We start from the raw sequence: 14130 nt of genomic DNA on the forward strand, positions 1-14130 counted from the left end.
TGCTGTAATGCACTAAGCAGGCCATAGACAAACGATTTGTGATCCTAATAATTATATGGGTGAAGAAGGGTGCGAGTTCACTGAGGCACATTATTCCAGCACGTCACTCCCATCTCTCCAGGGGAGAAGCCATTCAGCGTGCAGTGTTGTACTTGCTGACTGTCAAATAGGCTGGTTTGAGGGAAAGGTGATGAAAATCTGTTTCTTTGCCTCAGATAATGATCTGGAATCTCGACACAAAGGAGCCTGTAATTCAAAATCCAGTGAAGACAATCAGCTGTCACAGGGACGTGATCCTCTCCATGTCATTCAACACAGACGGCAGCCTGCTAGCCACTGCCTGCCGGGACAGGAAAATACGGCTCGTTGACCCACGATCAGGAGTCATCCTACAGGTATACAGGGTTAAATAACTTGATCCACAGTGCGTCTGACTGTAAGAGCTCCTTCTTCTTCGAGTGCTTGTTCATATCGATTCCAATCAGGTGTGTGCGCGCGCGCGCGCACGTGCATGGTAGCTGGAAGATTTTTCCCATAGCACCATTGGCTGGGTCAGTCCGGGCGCCCCGTGGAGTCACGCCTTCATGGCACTCAGTGTAGAGCGCTGCTGACCCACCACCCCTTCAGTTCCTTCTTACCACCAGTGATGGCATGCTGGAACTTCCTGTAGCCCTGGCTTTAGCAAGCATGTTCAGCTCCAGTTGTTTGTACATAGTTAGTTTATCTTAGTAATTAGTAGTTAGTGATTCGAGTTATTGTGGGGTCCCCATGCCGCTTCTGACTCCCTGGCGCTGTGGTATACCACAGTCCTTGGGGTTTAAAAACTGTGCGGTCTGCGTGAAGCTCATGCCAAAGAGCGATCCACACTCCTCATGTTTGTGGTGCCTAGGGAGGGTCACCAAAAGGATCGCTGTATGATCTGCTGCGAGGTCCACCCTAGAACTCTTAAAGAAAGGGAGCAGCGGCTAAAAGTGAACCTCATGGAAGCAGCTCTACACCCCCATTCAGGCCCGGACTCAAGTGACCCGGCTCCTACCACTTCCTTGTCGATGCGAAGTGCTACGGTGCCATCGAGCTCAATGCTGAGAAAGGACTTGTCCCGGGATGCTCGGCACCAACATGGCACTTCCCGAGGCCCAGCAGAGAGCAGGCACCGGTCTCACTTGCCAGTGTCTCAGAAGAAAAAGAAGCCAGATAGTCAGTCGCCCCCTGCTAAATCTAAGGAAATGAGACCACAGGCAGACCACAGCTCAAGATCCCCCGTTAGGGCCGCATCATCTCCTGCCCAGCTGAGGCAGTTGAGTCCAGGCCCCCCACGTTCACCGGTCCCTACAGGCCAGCAGCTGCCACTTCCTTCAGTGGCGGAAGCTTTCAAAGCTGCTTGGGATCTGCTGCACCTTACGGCGCTGTCCTCACCCCCTAGGAGGGAGGAACCTACTGTGCTGGCGGTCCCACCCCACCTCCAGGTGCAGTCAAGAAGGAAGCCGGCAATGATGCTCAGGCATTCCCCCTCTCCATGTCCTTCAACATCAGTCCACTTGGACAGAAAGCCTAATCGCACCCAAAGCTCTCAACACTCGATGCACTGAAGCTCAGCTCCTCTGTGGTCTTCAGTCTTGGAGACCTCGGAGTCAGTGTCTGACTCCTACTGCTCTCAGAGGAGCAGGAGCCAACGAGTGAGGTCAAGGCGAGAGAGGGGAGAGCTTCAGCCGTGGCCACCTCAGTGGCAGAATCCATTGGGCCATTCTGGACCCCCTAGGCCTTTCACCAGAGACAGGGAGGGATCTAAGGGCACCGCTCCGCAGCGTCTTCGGTGGCCTCAGCCACATTCGTCCTGCTATCAACCGTGTAGCTCGCCTCAGTGCCTGCCCACATATTGAGCCTTCGGCTGCAGCATCATCACCAGCCTCGGCATCAGCAACTCTTCGGACCTTGGCGACGACTGCTACTCCAACGATGACAGCGTTTTCAGCATCAGTGATGACCTCGGCACTAACAGCAGCACAGACAACGGCCCCGCCACCTTCATTGGCTCAGGCAGCAGCTGGTTCAGCACCGGCTTCACCAGCGGCACCATCAGTGTCTCTGGTTCCCGTACCAATGCTGAGTTCAGTGTTGACTGCACCGACGTTCCCCTGAGAGTCGCGGGACCCCTTGGGAGCTGATGGCAGGGAGCTTCTGCTGCTTATAGGGGCGTCCTCTTCATCGTCTTCGGATGAGGCATTGGCAGGCAGAACCATAGCCCCAGTGCTTGAGGAAAACAGGGCGCTACAACAGCTGCTGCGAAGGCTGCTCAAGTTCTGGGCATTAAGGCTAAAGAGGTGGTCGAGGAGGCTGATCCCATGGTGGATATCCTCGCTCCCTCGGGTCCTTTTCCTATTGCCCTACCACTTATTAAAACTATTGTGGATACCACCAAAACCCTGTGGCAGACCCCAGCTTCCTTGCCGCCCACTGCCAAGCGCAACGAGAGGCGTTATTCCGTGCCCTCCAAGGGGTATGAACATTTGTACTCCCACCCACCTCCTGACTCTCTTGTCGTGGCTGCTGCTAATCAGCATGAGTGGCAGGGTTTCCAGGCACTCTCCCCTAAAAACAAGGAGGCTAAGCAACTCGACCTTTTCGGGAGAAAGGTCTACTCTCCAGGGGATCTGAAGCTCTATATCTTGAACCAACAGGCCATCATCAGCAGGTACTCTTATAACTGCCATGCAGCGATGAACAAATTTGAGACTCCTGAGTCGAGTTCTCAGCCTTGGTGGAGGAGGGAAAGCTAGTCTCTTGGGTTCCCTCCAGGCCGCGTTGGATGGTGCTGATGCCGCCACTAGGGTCATGGCTACTGGGGTGGCCATGAGAAGGGGCTCCTGGCTCCAAGTCTCGGGTCTCCCTTATGAGGTCCAACAGACCATTCAGGACTTCCCATTTGAGGGTGTGATGCATAGCCTGAAAGACTCACGAGCCACCCTCAGGTCTCTGGGCGTGCACACTCCCGCCACACTTTAGGTCGCAACCTCCTCCGAGGTTCTATCAGCAGAACTGCCAGGACGGTTCTCAGAGGAGGAACAGGAGTGGCAGGAAAAGACAACACCCGTCTTCAGGCCGGGGCTCTGGCCAATCCAAACCATCTTCTGGCCCGAAACCAGCCTTTTTAAGGTGCAGTCAAGGACGGTGCACCAGATCTCCAACTGGATCCACCCTGCCCCTTCTCATCCCGACTGTCCCCTTTCTACTGTGCATGGTCCTGTATCATCTCGGACTGCTGGGTGCTCTGCACAATAGAGAGGGGATACTTCATCATAAGAACATAAGAACGGCTGTATGGGGTCAGACCCAGGGCCTCCCGGGGCAGGGAGGGGGCAAGTGGGGCAATTTGCCCTGGGTCCCACAGGGGCCCCCATGAGAATATAGTATTTTATAGTATTGCAATTTTTTTTTTATGGAAGGGTTTTCCGAAATTGCTTTGCCCCAGGCCCCCTGAATCCTCTAGGCAGACCAAAGGTCCATCTAGCCCAGTATCCTGTCTACCAACAGTGGCCAATGCCGGGTGCCCCAGCGGGAGTGAACCTAACAGGTAATGATCAAGTGATCTCTCTTGCCATCCATCTCCACCCTCTGACAAACAGAGTCTAGGGACACCATTCCTTACTTGTCATGGCTGATAGCTACTAGTGGACTTAACTTCCATGAATTTATCCAGTTCTCTTTTAAACGCTGTTATAGTCCTAGCCTTCACAACCTCCTCAGGCAAGGAGTTCCACATGTGGACTGTGCGCTGCATGAAGAAGAACTTCGTTTTATTTGTTTTAAACCTGCTGCCTATTAATTTCATTTGGTGACCCCTAGTTCTTGTATTATGAGAATAAGTAAATAACTTTTCCTTATCTACTTTCTCCACGTCTCTCACGATTGTATATACCTCTATCATATCCCCCCTTAGTCTCCTCTTTTCCAAGCTGAAGAGTCCTAGCCTCTTTAATCTTTCCTCATATGGGACCCTCTCCAAACCCCTAATCATTTTAGTTGCCCTTCTCTGAACCTTTTCTAATGCTAGTATATCTTTTTTGAGATGAGGTGACCACATCTATACGCAGTATTCAGTATGTGGGCGTACCATCGATTTATATAAGGGCAATAATATATTCTCTGTCTTATTCTTTATCCCCTTTTTTAGTGATTCCTAACATCCTGTTTGCTTTTTTGATCGCCTCTGCACACTGTGTGGACATCTTCAGAGAACTATCCACGATGACTCCAAGATCTTTTTCCTGTTTTGTTGTAGCTAAATTAGCCCCCATCGTATTGTATGTATAATTGGGGTTATTTTTTCCAGTGTGCATTACTTTACATTTATCCACATTATATTTCATTTGCCATTTTGTTGCCCAATCACTTAGTTTTGTGAGATCTTTTTGAAGTTCTTCGTAGTCAGCTTTGGTCTTAACTATCTTGAGCAGTTTAGTATCATCTGCAAACTTTGCCACCTCACTGTTTACCCCTTTCTCCAGATCATTTATGAATAAGTTGAATAGGATTGGTCCTAGGACTGACCCTTGGGGAACACCACTAGTTACCCCTCTCCATTCTGAGAATTTACCATTAATTCCTGCCCTTTATTCCCTGTCTTTTAACCAGTTCTCAAACCATGAAAAGACCTTCCATTTTATCCCATGACAACTTAATTTACGTAAGAGCCTTTGGTGAGGGACCTTGTCAAAGGCTTTCTGGAAATCTAAGTACACTATGTCCACTGGATCCCCCTTGTCCCTATGTTTGTTGACCCCTTCAAAGAACTCTAATAGATTAGTAAGACACGATTTCCCTTTACAGAAACCATGTTAACTTTTGCCCAACAATTTATGTTCTTCTATGTGTCTGACTATTTATTTTTTACTATTGTTTTGACTAATTTGCCCGGTACCGACGTTAGACTTACCGGTCTGTAATTGCCAGGATCACCTCTAGAACCCTTTTAAAATATTGGCGTTACATTAGCTATCTTCCAGTCATTGGGTACCGAAGCTGATTTAAAGGACAGGTTACAAACCCTAATTAATAGTTCCGCAATTTCACATCTGAGTTCTTTCAGAACTCTTGGGTGAATGCCATCTGGTCCCGGTGACTTGTTAATGTTAAGTTTATCAATTAATTCCAAAACCATCTCTAGTGACACTTCAATCTGTGACAGTTCCTCAGATTTGTCACCTACAAAAACCGGCTCAGGTTTGGGAATCTCCCTAACATCCTCAGCCATGAAGACTGAAGCAAAGAATCCATTTAGTTTCTCCGCAATGACTTTATCGTCTTTAAGCGCTCCTTTTCTATCTCTGTCATTGAGGGGCCCCACTGGTTGTTTAGCAGGCTTCCTGCTTCTGATGTACTTAAAAAAACATTTTGTTATTACCTTCTGAGTTTTTGGCTAGCTGTTCTTCAAACTCCTCTTTGTCTTTTCTTATTACACTCTTGCACTTAATTTGGCAGTGTTTATGCGCCTTTCTATTTACCTCGCTAGGATTTGACTTCCACTTTTTAAAGGAAGTCTTTTTATCTCTCACTGCTTCTTTTACATGGTTGTTAAGCCATGGTGGCTCTTTTTTAGTTCTTTTACTGTGTTTCTTAATTTGGGGCATACATTTACGTTGGGCCTCTATTATGGTGTCTTTAAAAAGCGCCCATGCAGCTTGCAGGGATTTCACTTTAGTCACTGTACCTTTTAATTTCTGTTTAACTAACCCCCTCATTTTTGCATAGTTCCCCTTTTTTAAATTAAATGCCGCAGTGTTGGGCTGTTGAGGTGTTCTTCCCATCACAGGTGTGTTAAATGTTATTATATTATGGTCACTATTTCCAAGCGGTCCTGTTATTATTATCTCTTGGACCAGGTCCTGCACTCCACTCAGGACTAAATCTAGAGTTGCCTCTCCTCTTGTGGGTTCCCGTACCAGCTGCTCCATGAAGCAGTCATTTAAAGTATCGAGAAATTTTATGCCTGCATTTTATCCTGAGGTGACATGTTCCCAGTCAATATGGGGATAATTGAAATCCCCCACTATTATTGGATTCTTAATTTTGATAGCCTCTCTAATTTCCCTTAGCATTTCATCATCTCTATTACTGTCCTGGTCAGGTAGTCGATAATAGATCGCTACTGTTATATTCTTATTAGAGCATGAAAGTACTATCCATAGAGATTCTATGGAACACGTGGATTTGCTTAAGATTTTTACTTCATTTGATTCTACCTTTTCTTTCACATATAATGCCCCCTCCCCCCCCCCCCCCCCACGATCTGTTCTGTCCTTCCGATATATTTTGTACCCCGGAATGATTGTGTCCCTGTAACTGTGTGGACTCACCCCCACAGCGTCTCCTGCTGGTTGCTTTGAGGAATTAGCTCGATTCCAGCTACGGAGCGCCTTCTGCAGGCCGGTGATCCACCTGTCCTCTGCTGGCCCCTCCCTGGACCTCGGTGCCCCTTTAACTGAGTCTCCCCCCTCCCAGGGGAATCCCCACCCCACTATCCCAACTTTGCCTCAGTATTGGCTACTGCCCAGTCATTGTCTAGCCCCCACGCCCTGGGGCAGACTGCAGTATCAGCCACTCATCGTAGGCAAAGGGGTTTGGCCTGCCTTTACCCACCCTTGGGCTGCCCCTCTGCAAGGTCAGTACCTTGAAGGCCTAGAATTAGGCCCTGCAGCCTGGGGAGTTGCTGGCCTAGGGCTTCCCAGCTCCTAAGGGTTTCTCCCCGCCCCAGCCCTGCCTTCTTTTAGGTCTCCTGGGTGAGTCCCTGAGCAGCCAGGCCTGTCTGTCTCTCCAGTCAGAGAGAGACTTCATTCTGCTTCTGGCTCCCGGGCCTTCTTATTAGGCCCTGTGGCTCAGTTTGGGGCATGGCCTCAGCTGCAGCCACTTCCCCAATCAGCCCAGCTTAAAGGCTGCTTTCTCCAGCCATAGCCCCTTCCCCAGGCTGTTTTTAACCCCTTCAGGGCAGGAGCAGAGATCCCCTCTGCTACAGTCCCATTGATTGCTCTCAGTCCACCAGGTTTTTGTGATGCCTATTATATCAATATCCTCCTCTAACACGAGGCGCTCTAGTTCACCCATCTTATTATTTAGACTTCTAGCATTTGTGCACAAGCACTTTAAAAACTTGTCCCTGTTTATTTGTCTGCCCTTTTCTGATGTGCCAGATGCCTTTTTATGTGAATGTTTCTCGTCTGATCTGGCCCTTACATTATCCTCTTCCATCCTCTGTTCCTGACTATAACCTAGAGAATCTCTATCAATAGACTCTCCTCTAAGAGAAGTCTCTGTCTGATCCACATGCTCCTCTGCAGCAGTCGGCTTTCCCCCATCTCCTAGTTTAAAAACCTTTTTAATGTTTAGTGCCAGCAGTCTGGTTCCACTTTGGTTTAGGTGGAGCCCATCCTTCCTGTACAGGCTTCCCCATCCCCAAAGTTTCCCCAGTTCCTAATGAATGTAAACCCTCCTCTCTACACTATTGTCTCATCCGCGCATTGAGACTCTGAAGCTCTGCCTGCCTACCTGGCCCTGCGTGTGGAACTGGGAGCATTTCTGAGAATGCTGCCATAGAGGTCCTGGATTTCAGTCTCTTCCCTAGCAGCATAAATTTGGCTTCCAGGACATCTCTCCTACCCTTCCCTATGTCATTGGTACCTACATGTACCACAACCACCGGCTCCTCCCTAGCCCTACACATAAGTCTGTCTAGATGCCTCAAGACATCAGCAACCTTCACACCAGGCAGGCAAGTCACCATACGGTTCTCCCGGTCATCACAAACCCAGCTATCTATGTTTTTAATGATTGAATCTCCCATTACTAACACCTGCCTTTCCCTAGCAACTGGAGTTCCCTCCCCCTGAGAGGCAACCTCAGTGCGAGAGGCAACCCCAGCACCATCTGGAAGGAGGGTCCCAACTATGGGAAGGTTTCCCTCTGCTCCCATTGACTGCTTTGCTTCCCTGGGCCTTTCTTCCTACTCAGCAGCGCAGGGGCTGTCTGACTGGAGGTGGGACAATTCTACAGTGTCCCGGAAAGCCTCATCAACATACCTCCCCGCCTCTCTTAGCTCCTCCCGTTCTGCCGCCCTGGCCTCCAAAGCCCGTACATGGTCTCTGAGGGCCAGGAGCTCCTTGCACCCAATTGACACATACGCCACCCACCCAGAGGGCAGTTAATCATACATGCAGCACTCAGTGCAATAAACTGGATAGCCCCCACTCTGCTGCTGGGCGTCTGCCTGCATTGTCGCCTAGTTACTGAAGGGGTTGTTTACAGCAAGAAGTTTTGATTGTCATTTAGTTTATAGGTTTTAAAATGAAAACAATAGCAAGGGGCTCTTGCCCCCTTCCCACTCCCCTTCCAAACTCCTTGCGAAACTCTCTGTTAGCAGCCTCTGTTCGCAAAGCTCCCTGGTTGCTTGCACACTGCTTTATAAAGCCGTGGCCTACTTGATAGCTCCGCCCACTGACTAAGGCTCAGCCAATCAACAGAGGCTTCTAGCTTTCAAACCTTCCTTTGAAACTCACAGCTTCCAACTGCAGGCCACAGCCCAGGGTTCTTCACACAATGAACCTAACAAACAGATGGACAAACACAAGCTCAGCACACAGCGAGTAACCCCCAAACACAAACAAACACACACTACAGTCAGTCACTTACCCCAAGGGTCCTGTATTTGCTCCTCCTTCACCTTTTGCAAAACTCTCTGTTAGCAACCCCTGTTCGCAAAACCCTTCCGTGCCCTTCCACCCTCCTTCCCCGACCCTCTTCAGGGACCCTTCTCACAAGCAGCTCCTATCCAGGAGGTACAGTCGCTCCTGTCTGTGGAGGCAGTGGAGGAGGTTCCTCAGGAGCACAGGGGTGAGGGCTTTTATTCCAGGTATTTCCTAATACCGAAAGCCAAAGGCAGCCTCAAGCCTATCTTGGACCTGGGTGAACTCAACAAGTTTGTGAAGAAACTCAAGTTCCACACAGTCTCTTTGGCCTCCATCATCCCCTCACTGGTATGTCACCTTTGACTTGAAGGATGCATATTTTCATATCGCAATCGCTCAGCCCCACAGGAAATACCTCAGGTTTGCGGTCAACAGGACCTGCTACCAATTTACTATCCTTCCGTTTGGCCTGTCAGAAGCACCTTGAGTCTTATCATGCATGGCAGTTGTTGCCACGTCTTGCACAGGTACCAGGTACAGGTGTTTCCATACCTCGACGACTGGCTGATCAGGGGCCCTTCAGGACCCCAGTGGAAGCTCAGGTCAGATTAATCAGAACCACCTTTGGTAACCTGGGACTCCTTCTAAACAAAGCAAAACTGACTCTGTCCCCCATCCAGAGGATAGAGTTGATAGGAGCAATACTGGACTTGACCCAAGCCAGGGCATACCTGCTAGAAGCGAGGTTTCAGGCCCTGACCGATATCATTCCAGGCTTCAGACAGTTTCCCACCACCACCACAGAGAGAAACTGCCTGAAGCTTCTCGAACACACGGCTGCCTGTACCGTGGTGCAGCATGCCAGGCTTGGGCTTTGACTGCTTCAGTTGCGGCTTGCATCAGTGTATCATCCAGCCCAGGACAGCTTGGACAGGATTTTGACCCTGCGTTGCCTGGTCCTCTCCTACCTTCTGTGGTGGCTCAACCCTCAGGAGATATGCTCAGGGTCCCCTTCGCCACTCCGCAGCCGTCTCTATCGCTAGTGAAGGACGCATCAGACTTGGGCTGGGGAGCACATCTGAGAGACCGCAGGACTCAGGGCCTCTGGTCTCAGTAGGAACTAGGTCGCCACATCAGTGTCAGAGAGCTGAGAGCAGTGCGCTTGGCATACCAGACCTTCCAGGCAGGCACGCTTACCGGGACAATGTGTATCAGTCATAGAATGCCACGGTTGGAAGGGACCTCAGGAGGTCATCTAGTCCAACCCCCTGCTCAAAGCAGGAACAACCCCCAGACAGGTTTTTGCCCCAGCTCCCTAAATAGCCCCCTCAAGGACTGAACTCACAATGCTGGGTTTAGCAAGCCAATGCTCAAACCACTGAGCTATCCTCCCCCCACCCTCAAAAAAGAGGAAGGCTCAAGTGATGTCTGGGGTGCTTAAGCAAAGCCCACACCACGTTTTGATGGACAATACAACAGCAATGTTCTACCGCAACAAATGGGGGCGCACACTCCTCTCCCCTGTGCCAGGAAGCCCTCATGCCGCAGGACTTCTAACATTCGATACACCTACAAGTGTCATACCTCCCTGGGGTACAGAACAAGCTGGCAGACCACCTCAGCAGGTTGTTTCACATACACGAGTGGTCCCTTTGCCCAGATGTCACGATTTCAATCTTCCAGAGGTGGGGATTTCTCCAGATAGACCTATTCGCCACATGACACAACAGGAAGTGCCAGAAGTTCTGCTCCTTCCAGAACCACAGCCCAGGCTTCAGAGCGGACGCATTCCTCTGCCACTGGGAAGGTTGTTTCCTATACGCCTTTCCACTCATACCACCCGTTCACAAGGTGCTCCTCAAGATTCGGAGAGGACAAGCTCAGGTCATATTGATAGCACCAGCCTGGCCCTGTCAGTACTGGTACACATCTTCCCTAGCCATGTCCATGGGAGCCCTGATCACCCTGGTGCTCTTCCCGGACCTTCTGACACAAGATCACGGTCGTCTTCAACATCTGAACCTCGAGTCGCTTCACCTCACGGCATGGAAACTCCATTTGAATCCAATGGAGCTTTCCTGTTCAGACCAGGTCAGACAGGTCCTCGGCAGCAGAAAACCCTCTATGAGAGCCACATACCTTGCCAAGTGGAAGAGAATTTCACCCTGGTCAGTGCCGTTCGTCCCCGACGCTAGCCTGAGTGCCACTCATTCTGGACTACCTCCTCCATCTGAAGCAGCAGGGGCTTTTGTTGTCATCAGTAAGGGTGCACTTATCTGCCATCTCAGCCTTCCATCCAGGCACGAAGGGCTGCTCTGTGTTTCCTAATCCTATGGTCAGCTGGCTCTTAAAAAGGCTCAGCAGGCTATACCATAACGTGTCAGCCTGTCCCGGCCTGGGACCTCAAGCTGGTCTTTTCCAGGCTCATGGGACCCCCCTTTGAACCATTAACAGCATGCTCCCTGCTCTACCCTTCTTACAAGGTGAGGTTCCTGGGAGCAATAACCTTAGCCAGGAGGGTGTCTGAGCTCAAGACCTTGACATCAGATCCTCCCTACACCATGTTCTATAAGGACAAGGCGCAGCTCAGACCTCACCCTGCTTTCCTCCTGAAGGTTGTGTCACAGTTTCTCATCAACCAGGACGTCTTTCTCATGGTATTCTACCCTAAGCCACACTCCAGCGGCAGGGAGCAGACACTCCACTCTCTGGATGTCTACAGGGCGCTAGCCTTTTACATCGAGAGAATGAAGCCGTTCAGAAAATCTCGTCATGGATAGCGTCCTGTATTTGTGAGTGCTACAACCTGGCAGGTGTTCCTGCACATCCAATCACTGCACACTCCACCAGGGTGCAGGCTTCGTTAACAGCATACCTGACTCAAGTTCCTACTCAGGAAATCTGGAGAGCGGCGACGTGGTCCTCCATCCACACTTTCACCGCTCACTATGCGATTACCCAGTGGGCCAGAGACGCCGCGGCCTTTAGACGAGCAGTGCTTCAGTCAGTGGAAGGCTCCGACCCCACCTCCTGAACTTGGGCTTGAGAGTCACCTGACTGGAATCGATGTGAACAAGCACTCGAAGAAGAAAAAATGGTTACTCACCTTCTTAACTGTTGTTCTTTGAGATGTGTTCTTCATTCCAATACCCACCCTCCTTCACCTCTGTCGGAGTAGCCAGCAAGAAGGAACTGAAGGGGTGGTGTGTCAGCAGGGGTCTATATTGGGTGCTGTCACAGGGTCCTGGCAGGGCCAGTGCAAGGATGTTTCGCGCCCTAGGCAAAACTTCAACCTTGCGCCCCTCTTCCCCCCCTGCGGCAGCTACCTCTCTCCGCCCTGAGGTGCCCCCCCCCTTGCGGCGGCTCCTCACCCTCCACCCTGAGGCACCCCCCCGTCCCAGCTCACCCCTGCTCCAAGCACGAGCACCCCATCGCTGCTTCACTTATCCTGCCTCCCAGGCTTGCGGCATCAATCAGCTTAGGCACCGCAAGCCTGGGAGGCAGGAGAAGTGAAGCAGCCACGGCGTGCTCGGTGAGGAGGCGGGGCAGGCGTGAGCTGGGGTGGGGAGTTTCCCTTACTTGCTGCAGGCGGCCCTCCCCGCGCTCCCCTGCCCCAGCTCCCTCCCTTAAATGCTGGCGGTGACCGGGGCGGCCTAAGATACGGCTACCGCGGTCGCTGCTGAAGAAAATGGCACCCCCCAAATCCCAGCACCCTAGGCGACCGCCTACGTCGCCTAAATGGCTGCACCGGCCCTGGGTCCCGGGCAGGCTCTCCCAGTTTTGGGCCTGCACCCTGCGTTTAGGCTGGTATTATAAAGAGTCTTCCATGTCTCTTTGTTGGATCACCCCGGTGTCTTTATTTCCAGTGCTTGTGCAGTTCCCAGATCCCCCATCAGTTAGAGTCCCATAGACCCTCCCCAGGGTCTCCTGGCCCTTGAGGCTTCTTCGTTGGCAAGGATACAGAGATCCTGCCCTCCTGTCTCCTCCTCCTCCTCCCCTCTGAGGTCCTGCTCCAGCCCAATTGGCACTACTTAGCTCCGTAGGTTCCTCTGAGCCAGCCCTGAATGAAACGGAGCCTGCTCATAAGAGGAAATCAATTGGATGCTGTTGCTCTAATCTCTAGCAGCCATTTCTCAGCCCCTCTCAACAGCTTGGTGTGACTTACTCTTCTTGGCAGCCTGGCCGCTGCTTTAGGACAGTCATTAGCATGTTACGAAGCATTATGCTGCTTTACAGCTACACTCCTTCCCCACCTGCAGAATAAACCTGGAAACCGCAACATAACCAGAGTGACTGGGGAGGCATGCTGCACTTTTCTGTGAGCTAATCCATCCCACGTCTCGGAAAGGAAAACACAAAGATTTCCCTTGCTCCTATGCAGTGCCGCCTCGTCCCCTCACCTAACTAGTCCCAGGAACATCTCATGCCACTCTTGCCTGTCTGCCTTTCTTATACTAACCCCAACCTCCTGCTTCTTGCCCAGCTCATTCTCAGACTCCCCCCTGAAATTCACCATGTTTGTGTTGGTTTCCCACCTAGACACTGTGGTGAGTGGTGTCCTGGGACTAGATGCAAAGGATCCAGGTCTGTGTTGTCCCCTTGCCAGTGCCTGTTTGAATAGTTCTCTCTGACTGGCTGGGAGAGATTGCGGGGTCACACTGTGCTAGTACACAAAAGCTTCTACATTAAAACACATAACTAGCCGCAGCCTAGGTAGTCCAGCCTCATATGACTGGGGTTGTCAGCTTTCTAATTGCAGAAAACTGAACACCCTTGCCCTGCCCCAAGCCTTCCCCCGAGGCCCTGACCCTTCCCCACCCCTTCTCCAAGGCCCTGCCCCTGCTCACTCCATCCCTCCTCCCTCTGTTGCGCGCTCTCCCCCATTCTCTCTCTCTCGCTCATTTTCACCAGGCTGGGGTAGGGGTTTGGAGGGTGGGGCCGAGGGGTTTGGAGTGTAGGAGGGGGCTTTGGGCTGGGGAAGGGGATTCGGGTGTGAGAGGGGGTGAAGACTGTGGCTGGGGTGCAGGCTCTGGGGTGGGGCTAGGGATGAAGGGCTTGGGGTGCAGCAGGGGGCTCCCGAGTAGAGCCGAGGGGTTCAGAGTGTGGGAGGGGACTCAGGGATGGGGCAGGATGTTGGGACGCAAGAGAGTGTTCAGAGTGCAGGCTCCAGGTGGTGCTGACCTCAGACAGCTCCTGGGAAGTGGCAACATGTCCCTCCAGCTCGTGGAGGGCCAGAGGGCTCCATGTGCCATACACCCCCTCCCCCCACAAGCGCTGCCCCCATGGCTCCCATTGGCTGCAGATCGTGGCCAATGGGAGCTCTGGAGCCAGCACTCGGGGTGGCGCATGCCTGCGGGGGCAGCATGGGGAGCCCCCCTGGCCACATCTCTGCCTAGAAGCCAGAGAGATGCCGGCTGCATTCTGGGAGCTGGGTACAGAGCCTGCCTGCCTTGTT

General features: G+C 51.7%; 1 protein-coding gene across 1 annotated transcript in view; it reads left to right on the forward strand.

Annotated features, from left to right (window-relative positions):
• The window catches only part of CORO2A (coronin 2A), a 118280-nt gene that overhangs the window by 85977 nt on the left and 18173 nt on the right, over positions 1-14130 (forward strand). Inside the window, exon 5 of the mRNA XM_030567777.1 lies at positions 216-395. Within this exon, the coding sequence (XP_030423637.1) occupies positions 216-395 (180 nt within the window). The remainder of the gene's footprint in view (positions 1-215; positions 396-14130) is intronic.

This window comes from Gopherus evgoodei, chromosome 6 (genome assembly GCF_007399415.2).
Source record: "Gopherus evgoodei ecotype Sinaloan lineage chromosome 6, rGopEvg1_v1.p, whole genome shotgun sequence".
Taxonomy (NCBI): domain Eukaryota; kingdom Metazoa; phylum Chordata; order Testudines; family Testudinidae; genus Gopherus; species Gopherus evgoodei.